Source organism: Bombina bombina, chromosome 2 (genome assembly GCF_027579735.1).
Source record: "Bombina bombina isolate aBomBom1 chromosome 2, aBomBom1.pri, whole genome shotgun sequence".
NCBI lineage: Eukaryota > Metazoa > Chordata > Amphibia > Anura > Bombinatoridae > Bombina > Bombina bombina.
Genome location: NC_069500.1, coordinates 603,392,784 through 603,409,387, shown reverse-complemented (window position 1 = coordinate 603,409,387; position 16,604 = coordinate 603,392,784). Strand labels below are relative to the sequence as shown.

The 16,604-nt window shown below is 36.4% G+C and overlaps 1 protein-coding gene across 2 annotated transcripts in view; it reads left to right on the top strand.

Annotated features, from left to right (window-relative positions):
• ENTREP1 (endosomal transmembrane epsin interactor 1) overlaps positions 1-16,604 on the top strand; it is a 353,321-nt gene that overhangs the window by 159,737 nt on the left and 176,980 nt on the right. For both annotated transcript variants that reach the window (XM_053702522.1, XM_053702521.1), the window contains one exon: positions 12,802-12,930. In XM_053702522.1, the coding sequence (XP_053558497.1) occupies positions 12,802-12,930 (129 nt within the window). The remainder of the gene's footprint in view (positions 1-12,801; positions 12,931-16,604) is intronic.

Sequence of the window (16,604 nt, the reverse complement as noted above, 5' to 3'; positions counted from 1 at the left end):
AGCGGGCCCATCTTCAAGACATCCAATGCGGAGCATCCTCTTCATCCTACGACTAAAGCTGAATGAAGGTGCCTTCATAGAATGCGAGCTCAATCCTATTGGCTGATTGGATCAGCCAATAGGATTGAACTTCAATCCTATTGGCTGATTGCATCAGCCAATAGGATTTTTTCTACCTTAATTCCGATTGGCTGATAGAATTCTATCAGCCAATCGGAATCTAAGGGACGCCATCTTGGATGACGTCACTTAAAGGTACCTTCATTCAGCTTTAGTCGTCGGATGAAGAGGATGCTCCGCGTCGGATGTCTTGAAGAGGGACCCGCTCCGTGCCGGATGGATGAAGATAGATGCCATCTGGATGAAGACTTCTCCCCGTCTGGAGGACCACTTCGCCCGGCTTGGATGAAGACTTCTCCCGGCTTCGTTGAGGACTTTGGCCCGGCTTGGATGAAGACTTCTTCCGGTAACTCGATCTTCAGGGGGTTAGTGTTAGGTTTTTTTAAGGGTGTATTGGGTGGGTTTTATTTTTAGGTTAGGGACTTTGGGCCTGCAAAAGAGCTAACTGCCCTTTTAAGGGCATTGCCCATCCAAATGCCCTTTTCAGGGCAATGGGGAGCTTAGGTTTTTTTAGATAGTATTTTATTTGGGGGGTTGGTTGTGTGGGTTGTGGGTTTCACTGTTGGGGGGTTGTTTGTATTTTTTTTTACAGGTAAAAGAGCTGATTACTTTGGGGCAATGCCCCGCAAAAGGCCCTTTTAAGGGCTATTGGTAGTTTAGTTTAGGCTATGGTTTTTATTTTTATTTTGGGGGGGGCTTTTTATTTTAATAGGGCTATTAGATTAGGTGTAATTAGTTTAAATTTCTGTAATTTGTTTATTATTTTCTGTAATTTAGTGGGGTTTTTTTGTACTTTAGCTAATTTAATTTAGGTAATTGTATTTAATTTAGTTAATTGTATTTAATTATAGTGTAGTGTTAGGTGTTAGTGTAACTTAGGTTAGGTTTTATTTTACAGGTACTTTTGTATTTATTTTAGCTAGGTAGTTAGTAAATAGTTAATAACTATTTAGTAACTATTCTACCTAGTTAAAATAAATACAAACTTGCCTGTAAAATAAAAATAAACCCTAAGATAGCTACAATGTAACTATTAGTTATATTGTAGCTAGCTTAGGGTTTATTTTATAGGTAAGTATTTAGTTTTAAATAAGAATTATTTAGTTAATGATAGGAATATTTATTTAGATTTATTTAAATTATATTTAAGTTAGTGGGTGTTAGGTTTATGGTTAGACTTAGATTTAGGGGTTAATAACTTTAATATAGTGGCGGCGACGTTGGGGGCAGCAGATTAAGGTTCATAAATGTAGGTAGGTGGCGGCGATGATAGGGACGGCAGATTAGGGGTTAATAATATTTAACTAATGTTTGCGAGGCGGGAGTGCGGTGGTTTAGGGGTTAATATGTTTATTATAGTGGCGGCGGCGTTGGGGGCGGCAGATTAGGGGTTAAAAAGTGTAGGTAGGTTGCGGTGACATTGGGGACGGCAGATTAGGGGTTAATAAATATAATGTAGGTGGCAGCGATGTCCGGAGCGGCAGATTAGAGGTTAATAATTTTATTATAGTATTTGCGATGCGGTTGGGCCTCGGTTTAGGGGATAATAGGTAGTTTATGGGTGTTAGTGTACTTTTCTTTCATGTAATTGGCAAGAGTCCATGAGCTAGTGACGTATGGGATATACAATCCTACCAGGAGGGGCAAAATTTCCCAAACCTCAAAATACCTATAAATACACTCCTCATCACACCCACAATTCAGTTTTACAAACTTTGCCTCCTATGGAGGTGGTGAAGTAAGTTTGTGCTAGATTTCTACGTTGATATGCGCTTCTCAGCATGTTGAAGCCCTGTTCCTCTCAGAGTACAGTGAATGTCAGAGGGATGTGAAGGGAGTATCACCTATTGAATACAATGGTCTTCCTAACGGGGATCTATTTCATAGGTTCTCTGTTATCGGTTGTAGAGATTCATCTCCTACCTCCCTTTTCAGATCGACAATGTACTCTTACCATTACCGCTACTGATTCTCATTTCAGTACTGGTTTGGCTATCTGCTATATGTGGATGGCTGTCTTTTGGTAAGTTAGTTTCATTTACTTAAGACACTCTCAGCTATGGTTTGGCACTTTATATATTAAGTTCTAAATATATGTTTGTACTTATATTTGCCATGATTCAGGTTTATCAGTATAATTCCTTTTTGCAGACTGTCAGTTTCATATCTGGGAAATGCTTTTTTTTTTTTTTTTTTTTTTTAAATTATTTCTTAACTGAGGTTTTTCAAATTGACTTTTTCTAAATTGCAGGCTGCATTAGGCTCATGAGAGCGCAAAATGCTATAATTTATTGCGTCATTCTTGGCGCGAGAAAAAATTACGTTTGTTGACGCAAATTCGTCATTTCCGGCGTCTTAGTTGGCACTGAGTCTTTTCACGAGGTTGCGTCATCTATGACGCTCGAGTTTCGTTCCGGATGTTTTTGCCGCCAAAAAATGTTTTTCAGTTTGTGTTGCGTCATACTTGGCGCCAAACTTTTTTCATTATTTAAGATCTCATTCCTTTTGCCTCTGGTCTTTTTTTATATGTCTATTCTGTTTGCATTTTTTCCCATTCCTGAAACTGTCATATAAGGAAATTGATAATTTTGCTTTATATGTTGTTTTTTTTACATACTGGAAGATGTCTCAATCTGATCCTGTCTCAGAATCTACTACTGGAATCCTGCTGCCTGATATCGGTTCTACCAAAGCTAAGTGCATTTGTTGTAAACATGTGGTAACTGTTCCTCCAGCTGTAGTTTGTAATAGTTGTCATGATAAACTTGTACATGCAGAGAATGTTTCCATCAGTAGTAATTCATTACATGTTGCTGGTCCTTCAACATCTAATGCTCAGGATATTCCTGTAAATTTAAGAGAATGTATTTCTGATTCCATTCAGAAGGCTTTGTCTGCCATTCCGACTTCTAATAAATGTAAAAGGTCTTTTAAAACTTCTCATAAAGTTGATGAATTTTCTAATGACCGACAACTGATTTATCTATCTCTGATGAGGATCTGTCTGATTCAGAGGATCCTGCCTCAGATATTGACACTGACAAATCCTCTTATTTATTTAAAATGGAGTATTGCTGCGTGGTCTGAATCTGTTCTAGGAGCTCCTTATCAGATAATCTACATCTGCTTCTGGTGGTACCGTAGGCCCAAGGCTTTGGCCTGCACTGACACCCCCCCTGTGGAATAAACACCTAACAATATTCGTTCTTTATTAAAAGAAGTGTTGATTGCATTAGATATGGAGGAGACTAGTCCTCTTGATACTAAAACTAGTAAAAATGTAAATTCGGTTTATAAGCCTCATGTAGTTATACCAGAGGTTTTTCCAGTTCCTGATGCTATTTCAGATGTGATTTCTAAGGAATGGAATAGACTGGGTATTTATTTTACTCCTTCTTGAAGGTTTAAAAAATTGTATCCTTTACCTACTGATAGATTGGAGTTTTGGGAAAAGATCCCCAAATTTGATGGGACCATCTCTACTCTTGCTAAACGTACAACTATTCCTACGGAAGATAGTACTTCTTTTAAGGATCCTTTAGATAGGAAGCTTGAATCTTATCTAAGGAAAGCTTATTTATGTTCAGGCCATCTTCTTAGGCCTGCTATTTCTTTGGCTGATGTTGCAGCTGCTTCAACATTTTGGTTGGAAACTTTAGCGCAACAAGTATCAGATCATAATGTGTATAGCATTGTTAAATTAATTCAACATGCTAATAATTTCATTTGTGATGCCATTTTTGATATCATCAGAATTGATGTTAGATATATGTCTTTAGCTATTTTAGCTAGAAGAGCTTTATGGCTTAAATCTTGGAATGCTGATATGACTTCTAAATCAACATTGCTATCTCTTTCTTTCCAAGGTAATAAATTATTTGGTTCTCAGTTGGATTCTATAATTTCAACTGTCACTGGGTGGAAGGGAGCTTTTTTGCCTCAGGATAAAAAATCTAAGGGTAAATTTAAAGCTTCTAACCATTTTCGTTCCTTTCGACAGAATAAGGAACAGAAACCTAGTCCTTCCCCTAAGGAATCTGTCTCCAATTGGAAGCCTTCCTCAATCTGGAATAAATCCAAGCCATTTAAGAGATCTAAACCAGCCCCCAAGTCCGCATGAAGGTACGGCCCTTTGCTCATTTTCACATGAGACCTCTTAAGCTTTGTATGCTGAACCAATGGTGCAGGGATTATACAAGGATATCACAATTAATATCCTTAAATCCCAATGTTCAACTCTCTGACTTGGTGGTTAGATCACCATCGTATAGTTCAAGTGGCCTCTTTTGTTCGTCCAACCTGGACTGTGATCACAACAGATGTGAGTCTTTCAGGTTGGGGAGCTATCTGGGGATCTCTGACAGCACAAGGGGTTTGGAAATCTCAAGAGGCGAGATTACCAATCAATATTTTGGAACTCCGTGCGATTCTCAGAGCTCTTCAGTTTTGGCCTCTATTGAAGAGAGAGCCGTTTATTTGTTTTCAGACAGACAAAGTCACAACTGTGGCGTATGTCAATCATCAGGGTGGGACGCACAGTCCTCAAGCTATGAAAGAAGTATCCCGGATACTTGTTTGGGCAGAATCCAGCTCCTGTTTAATTTCTGCGGTCCATATCCCAGGTATAGACAATTGGGAAGCGGATTATCTCAGTCATCAAGCTTTACATCCGGGAGAGTGGTCTCTTCACCCAGATGTGTTTTTTCAAATTGTTCAGATGTGGGGGCTTCCAGAAATAGATCTGATGGCATCTCATCTAAACAAGAAACTTCCCAGGTACCTGTCAAGGACCAGGGATCCTCAGGCGGAAGCAGTGGATGCATTGACACTTCCTTGGAGTTATCAACCTGCCTATATTTTTCCGCCTCTAGTTCTTCTTCCAAGATTATCATGGAGCAATCATTTGTACTGCTGGTGGCTCCAGCATGGACTCACAGGTTTTGGTATGCTGATCTTGTTCGGATGTCCAGTTGCCAACCATAGCCACTTCCACTAAGGCCAGACCTTCTATCTCAAGGTCCGTTTTAGGTATGGAAATTGAACGCTTAGTGCTTAGTCATAGAGGTTTCTCTGACTCAGTGATTAATACTATGTTGCAGGCTCGTAAATCTGTTTCTAGAAAGATTTATTATCGAGTTTGGAAGACTTACATTTCATAGTTTTCTTCTCATAAATTCTCTTTGCATTCTTTTAGAATTCCTAGAATTTTACAGTTTATTCAGGATGGTTTGGATAAGGGTTTGTCTGCGAGTTCCTTGAAAGGACAAATCTCTGCTCTTTCTGTTTTATTCCACAGAAGAATTGCTAAACTCCCTGATATTCATCGTTTTGTACAGGCTTTGGTTCGTATCAAGCCTGTCATTAAATCAGTCTCTCCTCCTTGGAGTCTTAATTTGGTTTTGAAGGCTTTACAGGCTCCTCCATTTGAGCCTATGCATTCTTTGGACATTAAATTACTTTCTTGGAAAGTGTTGTTTCTTTTGGACATCTCTTCTGCTAGAAGAGTTTCTGAATTATCTGCTCTTTCTTCTGAGTCTCCTTTTCTGATTTTTCATCAGGATAAGGCAGTTTTGCGGACTTCATTTAAATTCTTACCTAAAGTTGTGAATTCCAGCAACATTAGTAGGGAAATTGTTGTCCCTTCTTTGTGTCCCCATCCTAAGAATTCTTTGGAAAGATCTTTACATTCTTTAGATGTGGTGAGAGCTTTGAAATATTATGTTGAAGCTACTAAAGATTTCAGGAAGACTTCAAGTCTATTTGTTATATTTTCTGGTTCTAGGAAAGGTCAGAAGGCTTCTGCTATTTCTTTGGCATCTTGGTTAAAGCTTTTGATTCATCACGCTTATTTGGAGTCGGGTAAATCCCCGCCTCAGAGGATTACAGCTCATTCTACTAGGTCAGTTTCCACTTCCTGGGCTTTAAAGAATGAAGCTTCAGTTGATCAGATTTGCAAAGCAGCAACTTGGTCCTCTTTGCATACATTTACTAAATTCTACCATTTTTATGTTTTTTCTTCTTCAGAAGCAGTTTTTGGTAGAAAAGTTCTTCAGGCAGCTGTTTCAGTTTGATTCTTCTGCTTATAATTTCAGTTTTTTTCTTTTCCATTATAAGATTAAAATTTATGATTTGGGTTGTGGATTAATTTTTTCAGCTGAATTGGCTGTCTTTATTTTTATCCCTCCCTCTCTAGTGACTCTTGCGTGGAGTTCCACATCTTGGGTATTGCTATCCCATACGTCACTAGCTCATGGACTTTTGCCAATTACATGAAAAAAACATAATTTATGTAAGAATTTACCTGATAAATTCATTTCTTTCATATTGGCAAGAGTCCATGAGGCCCACCCTTTTTATGGTGGTTATGATTTTTTTTGTATAAAGCACAATTAGTCCAATTCCTTTGTTTATGCTTTTGCTCCTTTCTTTATCACCCCACTTCTTGGCTATTCGTTAAACTGAATTGTGGGTGTGCTGGGGTGTATTTGTAGGCATTTTGAGGTTTGGGAAACTTTGCCCCTTCTGGTAGGATTGTATATCCCATACGTCACTACTTCATGGACTCTTGCCAATATGAAAGAAATGAATTTATCAGGTAAATTCTTACATAAATTATGTTTTTAACACTTTAGTTATGAGTTTTATGTTACGGCGTTGTACCATAAAACTCATAACTACTGACTTTTAAATGTGTTAGGTATCTTGACAGGGTAGGGTGTACCGCTCACTTTTTGGCCTCCCAGGACAGACTCGTAATACCGGCACTATGGAAGTCCCATAGAAAAAAGACTTTTCAAAGTTTACGTAAGTCGTTTTACGGTAAGGCCAAAGAAGTGTGCGGTACACCTAAACCTTCAAGACTGGTAATGCCAATGGGCGTAAAAAAGCAGCATTAGGACCTCTTAACGCTGCTTTTTTACCCTAACGCACAACTCGTAATCTAGCTGATAGTTTTTAATGCAACTATTTTTCAATAGCCAAACTCCAAACTGCCTTTTGCCTTATTTAAAGGAGCCAATCTGGGCTTTAGTCTGCTGACTACAAGAGCCACGGTCATAAAATGTACTTGTTCTTTTTCATAAGCAAAATTACATCAAAAGAGGGCAAAATAAATAAGGACAATATTGCAAAGTTGTTTCATTGCACATAACTAAATATATACAGTATAAAACTTTCAAGATGTTTACTGTACCTTTACGGAAAAACTCATCTCACAATACTGCAGTAAAACATGTTGGAAAGAGAACTGATGGAGGAACCAATAAAATGCATTTCTCTGTGTAACCTAGTGGCTCACAATCTCTTTCTGGGGATTTCAGATACAGAGAGCAAATATGCTTGGGAACTTGTGGAGGTGTAATTCAGACTATCAATTTGACTGTCTATAAACTCCCCAGTAAGGCTGTGAAAACAGGCAATAAGTAATTGGGGTAATGTGGCTATTGCATTCGGAAGTATCTTAAAGGGTCAGTGTAGTCAAAATTAAACTTTCTAGATTCAGATAGGGCATGCAATTTTAATCAACTTTCAAATTTACTTTTATTATCAAATGTGCTTTGTTTTCTTGGTATTTTTTTTCAAAAGCTAAACCTAGGTAAACTCAAACTGATTTCTAAACCATTGAAAAACTGTGCATTTTGACAGTTTTTCACAGTTAAACAGTGCTAGTTCATGTGTGTCATATAGATAACATTGTGCTCACTCCCGTGGAGTTATTTAAAAGTAATTACTGATTGGCTAACATGCATGTCTGTCAAAAGCACTGAGGTAAGGGGGCAGTCTGCAGAGGCTTAGATACAAGGTAATCACCGAGGTAATTTGTGTATTAATATCAATAGCTTTTTAATAGCTTTTTAAACAATAAACATTTTCAAGTAGAGTGTTCCTTTAAATATATTTCTATACCTCTTATATGCCTTGGAACTTGTTCTTATAAGCAGAAAAAGTCTGTCTTACCAGGATAATGTGTACAATTTGTAGTTCCTTTCACTCCAGGTTCTTGTCTTGTTCAGAGCTATTAAAACACTCACTGTGGTAAAGATATACTGTGTGTGTGTGTGTCTATGTATGTATGTATGTATATGTATATATATCACCATAATGTAGTATTCTGTACCCATTTTTCCCACTTCTGCAGGCAGTTATCAGCTTCATCTTATATGGCTGTGCCACACCTATTTTTCAAATGAAGAGTTACAAGCCCTCCTATGGTATGTGGTGGGCTCGGATATGGGCTCCATAGTACTTGTTGCCATTGTCTGGCACTTTCTCATTGTGTGTGACACCATCATGACTTCTCTATTTGTCCTGGGTGACTTATGTGCATAGACCCCTAGATAATTATAGACCACGTGGCACCTATATGAACCTACATTGTGACCAGAATGTTATGGATTAAGCAAGACTGTGGGGATATTACTGGGAAATTTATATGGAAAGCAAAACAGAATCTCTCCTCTGAAGCATTATGTAATATAAATATTAATTTATGTTATGCTGTTAGGGTATGGTCTAATCCGCAAAGGGACATACGTACTGCATTAACATATGCATTATTTAGAGGAATTCCTTTTTTAAATGTACAGCAAGAAGTAAGACTTCTGTTTATTTTAAATAATAATTATAATTCTAAGTACACCACATGCTGCTATTAAGCTGTTTTGGAATATGAAAACAATACATATACTTTTGTAGGTCACTTCAACTACTGTGTTAATGAATTGAGAAAAAGGTCAAAACAATTATAAAGCAAACCTGAAGCACAAAATTGTTTTATTTATTTACAAAAGCAGAGCAGTTCAAGCCACAGTTAACAATATGTAGTCTCAGTACAAACCAACTATAATCATATTTAATCAACAATCAAAATCAACACTCCCAGTAAAATTGTAATCACCACAGTAGCATTATTGCTTTCCTTATTCTGTCACCCTTCATGCAAAACACGTTGCTCTTTGTATCACGAGTTAGCGTATTGTTTTTCTTTTCTTTGATATAGCAAATAGAAGTAATTATGCTTATCAGAATGTGTTATAACAGCATCTTAGCTAATTTATACGCAGGATAAATAAAGAAAAAAAACAACCGACTTACAAATGTAGTGAGAGCAATATTTTGATTGCCGTCTGCACTGCTTTTTAAGTATGTGAACTGACTGATATTAAATTCAGCATTGCTATAAATTTACAGTAAATGTACAGGAACTCATTTATTTAAACAGTAGTGTATTTTATATTTCTAATTATGGTCCTTAGTGAGTTGTACACAAAATGCTCATTCAGCCCAGTACACACATCTCCAATCACTAGCTGCATAATCTGCCACCTCTTAGGCAAATATCATGTGACATGTGGGTATCTTATATATAAATACCTACAATATACTCTATAATCACCTAACAGTCAATTTTAGCATTTTGTTACCAATGTGTAAAAACATGGTTTAATGCACTTTCATGATTCAGTTTGAATTTTTAAACAACTTTCTATTTCTTTCCTAAGATATGGTGAGTCCACAGAATCATCAATTACTAGTGGGAATATCACTCCTGGTCAGCAGGAGGAGGCAAAGAGCACTACAGCAAAGCTGCTATATATGTCACTTCCCTTACCCATAACCCCCAGTCATTCTCTTTGCCTTCGGTGCAAGGAGGAGGTGAAGTTTTGGTGTCTGATCTACAATCAAGATTTTTTTTATTTTAAAGCAGAGTAGGTTTGCTCTGATCTTTCTAAAGGGTCTAGCCTTAGCCCATGTCAGTCTCTTCAGCATCATTTTGATGCCCTATTTAGATAGTCTGAGTAAGTTTACTCAGTTTTTCTGTATTTCCACGGGTCCATGTGAGGGATGGCATCCTGTCAAACCAGGTGAGCTGTTTTGCTGCCGGACAAATGAATATTAAGGTAAAAACAGATGCAGTAAATCTGGCTTGGCGCCCATGGGACCCGGATTTACCGCACGAAAAATTCACCTCGTAGCAAAAAATTTTTTAGCCGTGGGCTGCTGTAGCAGCTAAGAATGCTGATTGGTTGAAACAAATAAAGGAGCTTTCTACATGAAGTAGCTTATACTTCATGAATGAAAGTCCCCTTTATTTGTTTCAATAGTCAATCCTAGCGTTTTTAAAACGCTAGAACGCTAGGATTGACTTTCATTTTAAGGGCCAGATTACAAGTGGAGCACTAACAGTTACGCGCAAGCTAAAAGGAGTTTAGGTGTTTGCATGCATCGGGTTTTTCGTCGGGTTGAAAGTTAACGCGAACGCTCGAGCACAATGGAATGGAAGTTAACATGCGTCACAATAGCAAGTCCTCAGAGCTCTTATTAACTGTTTCACAAAACAAAAAAGTGTCACAAGACACTTTAAAAAATACATTACAAAATACTGTTAAACTCATAATAACACTATCTAATAAACATTATATATATATATATATATATATATATATATATGTATATACATGTGTAGTTAGTTATGTATTTATATGTGTATAGATGTATTTACAGACATATACACACATAAACACATATGTACACAGTTACACACATAAGATATATAAATAAATATATATATATATATATATATATATATATATATGTATTGGAGCCCTTTGCAGTAAGGTAGATGAAAACATGTAAAAACTTATTTATGCAACATGAATTTTTTAATAAAGTGTTATACTGTGTATTTACTGTAAATATTTCACATTCCAATGTTCTGTACATTGCAGAATATGTTCCTAAAGTTAGTGTGTCTCTGTCTTTTGCTTGTGCTCTTTTTATCTTCAACTTGAAATATGTGTGCTACTACGGCCTTGATCATTTTTTACTTTGAGCACAGTTAGCACGCAAGCTGAAAAAACACCAGCTTAGGAAAATAGGGGATATTGCAAGATACTATACATTGAAAGCAGAGCTTTAGCTAGAGCGGGAGCGCTCTACATGTAGTTGCATGTTGCGATTGTGCTCTCTGTGATTAGACAGAGAGCCTGTGATGCGCTAGTTAGAAAAAAAGCAGCATAGAAGAGGACTGCTTCACACACGAGGTAAGTCTAGTTTTACGAGCCAAATTAGGAATTTATAAAAAAAAAAGATGAAAACAAAAGGCCATCCTTATATTACCTAATTATGTAACATGTTAAGCAGTGTTTACCTTCCCTTTAATGTCTATGGGAAACATCTCGCAACTCACAGGGACATCCCCCTTTATTCGATAATTCCCTAAGGTCTGCCCCTGCAAGAGTACACGCGGTTTTCCATGCCTTGCCCATCGATTTTTTGATTATAGGGCCCTAAGGGTGTAGAGCTCTGCTCTCTGGTGAGATTATCTAAGCAGGGTTGTCAGTACTGTCAAGTCCTTCAAGTAGCTTTAGAAAGGCAAATTTTAGCTTAAGAGCTCTTTATCTAGTTATGCAGAGTTTTGGATGTGAAGGAGAAACACACTTTACAATAAAATGCTTAGAAAAAAGCCCCCGCCCCCAAGATTTTGGATGCTTAGTATCTTTCTACAAAACTCTTAAATGAAATTGCACTATTGTAAACATTTTTATAGGGGATGAACCTCCATGCACACAAAGTCCAATCTTGGATCAAACAGTGCATATATTATTGACATAGGCATATACTGTCAAAAGCTTTTTTCCTGCAGCCAAAAACCTGTTTCCGAGTGTGAGAGAGACGAAATTGAGCTATTGTTATCACGTTGAAGCGAAATGAAGCCTTTTCAGGTAAAAAAAACAAAGGAAAAAGTGGCTCTAGATAGATTGTAATGGAGGTCTGTGCTGATGTACAAAGATTTGCATGGTCCTAAAACTGCATCTCGTTCTCTGCCACACCCTAAAAAAATTAAACCATACACCGAGAAGAGCTCTCATTTGAAAGTGAAAATGCTCTGCTTTGATGCCACATGATTGATGAAAAAATGGTAAATAATGAATCCACTTGACACCAACTATTTGAGAACGAGAACAGATTGAGAAAGTAAACCAATGCACATTTGAGATCTCTGATAAGTCTTTTCTTTTCCATAGTGGGTCACATGAACCTCCGGGTTATCATATGGTTAATAAAAGGCTAATGTATTATATATTTTCATATTGTTATCAATTTGTAAATATAGTTGTCATTTCATTATTTACATTGACATTAGGATGGTTGGGACATTTATCTGTTTTCACTGACTGCAAGGTAACAATATTAAAGGGACAGTAAACACCAGAATTTTTGTTGTTTAAAAAGGTATATAATCCCTTTATTACCCATTCCCCAATTTTGCATAACCAACACAGGTATAATAATATACTTTTTACCTCTGTGATTACCTTGTATCTATGGCTCTGCAAACTGGCCCCTTATTTCAGTTCTTTTGACAGACTCGCATTTTTAGCCAATCAGTGCTTGCTCCTAGGAGCTTCACATGCCTGAGCTCAATGTTATCTATATGAAACACATGAACTAACGCCCTCTAGTGGTGAAAAACTGTCAAAATGCTTTCAGATTAGAGGTGGCCTTCAAGGTCTAAGAAATTAGCATATAAACCTCCTAGAGGTTTTTTTTTTACTTGACTGCTCCTTAAAATATATTAGTAAACTGGAGGTGACATAAGTTTATAGTCCATGCAGTTAAATATGAATTTTACATTATATGGTATGATTGGTTCTACATTTAATATTTTACCCATCACAGGTTGAAATGGTTGAAGGTAAAATCTGCCTGTGCTGTGAAGAATCTCTCGCTAACAAGTGCCTGGAAAAAGAAAATGTTCTGAAGCTGTTTCCAGTTCAGTCCTGCAATGCAGTTCACCTCTTACTCAAGGTATCTAAAGTAGAGAACATGAGAGAAAATAAGTAAATAAATATATATCTATATCTTTAACATTATGTGAAGGCGAAAAGTGAGATTAAAATCCTCCATTAAGCACAAAATGTAGAGAGAATAACTAATTGTGTAGCCCATTACAAATCTAGACTAGTCAGAAGACTTGTTTTTCCTACAGAAATTGCTTCCAATGCATCAAAGGATTCTGGGTAAGATATGCAAATAAGGTTCACAATACCTCACATTTTTTTACCTCAATCTGCTAATAGGCAGATTCCCTTTTAGCCATAGCATTGCTGTGGAGCTTTTAAGCTTAGCTAGGGTTAGTACAGTGATTCAGAACCATCCCAGTACAGCCGTTAAGTGGTTTTTGCCACTGATCAACTGGGAGTAGGCTAAAAGGGAATCTGCCTATTAGCAGACTGATATAAACAGATGAGGCATTGTGAACCTCATATGCATATCTTACCCAGAATCCTTTGCTGCACTGGAATTGGAAACTATGAATCTAGAGGTTTTCTGTGGGAAAAACAAGTCCTCTGATTTTTCTAGATTTGTTAATGGACTAGACAACGAGTTATTCTCTCTCTCTCTCTCTCTCTCTCTCTCTCTCTCTCTCTCTCTCTCTCTCTCTCTCTCTCTCTCTCTCTCTCACTCACTCACTCATACAAAGGGCCTGTGTCACACTTGTTTGTGTCACATTGTGTTTGGTTCAAGGATGTGTGGCTCTGGGTTAGGGACTCAGGAAGTGTGTGTGTGTGAGTGTATATAAAGTATGTATATGTGTGTGTGTGTGTGTGTGTATATACAGTGTGTATATGTGTATGTGTGTGTGTATATACAGTATGTATATGTGTATGTGTATATATATTTACACAAGACAGTTAATACTGTTTGCTTCATTTTGTCAATGCAGTGCAATTCTGTAATATTTGGCAGCATTTCCCATTTATTATGTTGCCATCTTATTGTACTTACATTAACGTGGTGAAGGTGACCTTCTAGATATTTGAGACTGCAGAATTTTCCTGGAAGATGCAAGGCCTCATATATCCCATCAATAGGTTATGCAGTGTAAGCTAAAATGCTCCCAGTACAATTTAGACTGCCATTCTAATAGGATGCAGAATGATTATTTACTTTACAGAGGTTAGCAATTCAGGTGGAAGATATTTTGTTATTGGTTCTAATTTACATTTTAAATGAACTTTAGAAATGTATTGAAAGAGAATTTGTACCTGACTGTTTAATCAATATGTCACTATTATGGATATTTAGTAATACACTAATTAAAGCACTGTATAAATAGAAGTAATCAGTAATTATACTTTCAAGAAGTTTATGATTATAAATCCCTTATAAAAAATACATACTGTAGGTCTGCACTTAGTCCTGATCTCCTTATAGAGTGACATTATGTCCACCCTAATTAAATGTCAATTAAATGTCAATTTATAATTGTCACAGCGCACATCTATGATATCTGAATATTTTTTTTATATAAATAACACGTTTTTCCCTTTTACTGTGTTCAGAGTAATCCATATTACCTGCTGGAGTGTATTAATTGGCTCAATTTCCTTTATTTTGTTATATGAAATAGCTGATTTTGTCTGCTGAAACCTATACTGAAAATTTAAATACTGCACTAATGGCTACAGGGAACCTATATAATTTATAAACAAGAAGCCAGAGAAGAAGTAAAACTCCCAGTGGGGTGAGAGATGCTAAAATGTAATTTGTTTAGTTGTTTTAGTACACAAAGAGAGATACTGTAACAGACATATATTTTTTTCCCTGACATAACCCAGCTGCAACATGAAATATTATTCGTTTTAAGAAATAAGAAGCAAGTGTGCATATACCAGAATTTCACAAATTGATATAAGATATAGATTTCTGTTTTCATGAATTTGCTTCAAAATCTAGTTTTAATTAATGCAAATTTAGTAAAACTTTGGAAATATCAGAGCCTTTTGACTTTGTAGTCTTAAATAAAGAATTTTGTTGAGGAAAAATCATACTTTTTTTTTAATGAAACAAAATCTAAGCTTTAGACAGTAATGAATTTATATTGTCTACAACTAGATACTAAACCTGCATTATTTATACTAAGTTTTCAATACATTTTTAAGATTGCTGCTTAAGAAAATCTGGTCTAAAGAATTCCTCTAGTACTATTTTACTCATGTTTTTATACTAATATATATGTTTAATACAGATAGTGTGCTCTTCTGTATTGTAAAGCAACAAAGGACCAAATATAGAAGCGTAAAAGGAATGCTGCGTTTCTCAAGTGTCATAAATACTTGTGCGTTTGTATTGTAACCCCTGAGGAATGATTTATTTTATTGTGCTTCTAAGCATGGACATCCAATAATAATTAAACTGTACACTGAGGTTTTTTTTTATTTATTTTTTATTTTCTATCATAAATGTCTCTAAGCGGGAAATAAAATTAGTTTTTTGTATGCATGTATAATGTATATCAATAATGAAACTATACATTGAAATAGGTCTTGTCATGGATACCTCAGGATTTAGCTGCTAAGGGGTTAATTCTGTTTAGTTTGTGAACTAAAAACAGTTATTTGTTTTTCAAGAAGAATTGTGTCCTGGGCTTGTTTGTGTTTTCTTTGAAGTGCCAGGAGCCTCATAAATGCTTTGTAGTATACACAGGATAGAGCTTTATGGCTCAAGCTGTCAGCTCCAGAGATACAAGACAGTGCTTCTTCCCTATATCCTGAGGGGGTCAATAAAAGGATATTGGTATAATGTATATACATGTTTAAAACTGTTATGACATTAAATGAAGGGAAATATGACAACCTATGTCATATTTGATATCAAACCGATTCTCCCAATGAAACTAAGAGATTACCGGTCAGTATATCTGAAAAGAGATTTACCTAGCAGAAATTATAATGGGTTCTATAATTTCAGGCAAAAACTTAGTTTATTGAAGGTCATAAAGACAGGGGGGTTTCTTAGCCCGCCCAGGAGGGTGTGGTCAGGCAACCTGATCTATGGAAAATAGGTATAAGAATCTTATTTTTTAACTATAAGATTGTTCATTCTACAAGGGAGGCTTGCACAGCGTGAGTGACCATTTTCTCTTGCCCATCTCCCTGGGGGCAGACTTATAAACTAGGAAAGTATTAGGTCTGTTATTTTCTTCATTTTATTTTAACCTGTTTGCTGTGTGTAATTGTATTTGTAACAACTTTTTATTAATAATACATTGTGCATAATATTTTTGGCATAATAAATAATGACTTTATTTAGTGTTGGCCTTTGTCTAATAATTGAACCACGTTACTGAAAGAGACTGGAATATTAGAACTGTATAATTTAGGTTATTTTCTGCTAAATTGTATTCAGAGAGTTAATGTGTAAGTCTGGGTTTTTTCTTAGGTTTTCCCTTTAATAAATTATAAGTGGTGGCAGCGGAGATATTGTAGTTAGTTTAGTGTGGGTGGCATTAAAGGGGAGTTTTGGGCATTTCTTTTAAGTCTAGTACAGACTGGAGAGTGTTGTTAACCCTTGCACCCACTGAACTAAATCACAAGCTTGTCTGGTGTGGCTAGATTGTGACATATTGGTGAGAGTAGAAGGGGTCTGATAACCCTTTCTGGGCCAAATAAGTGACTGGCGCAGGGTTGGATAACCCT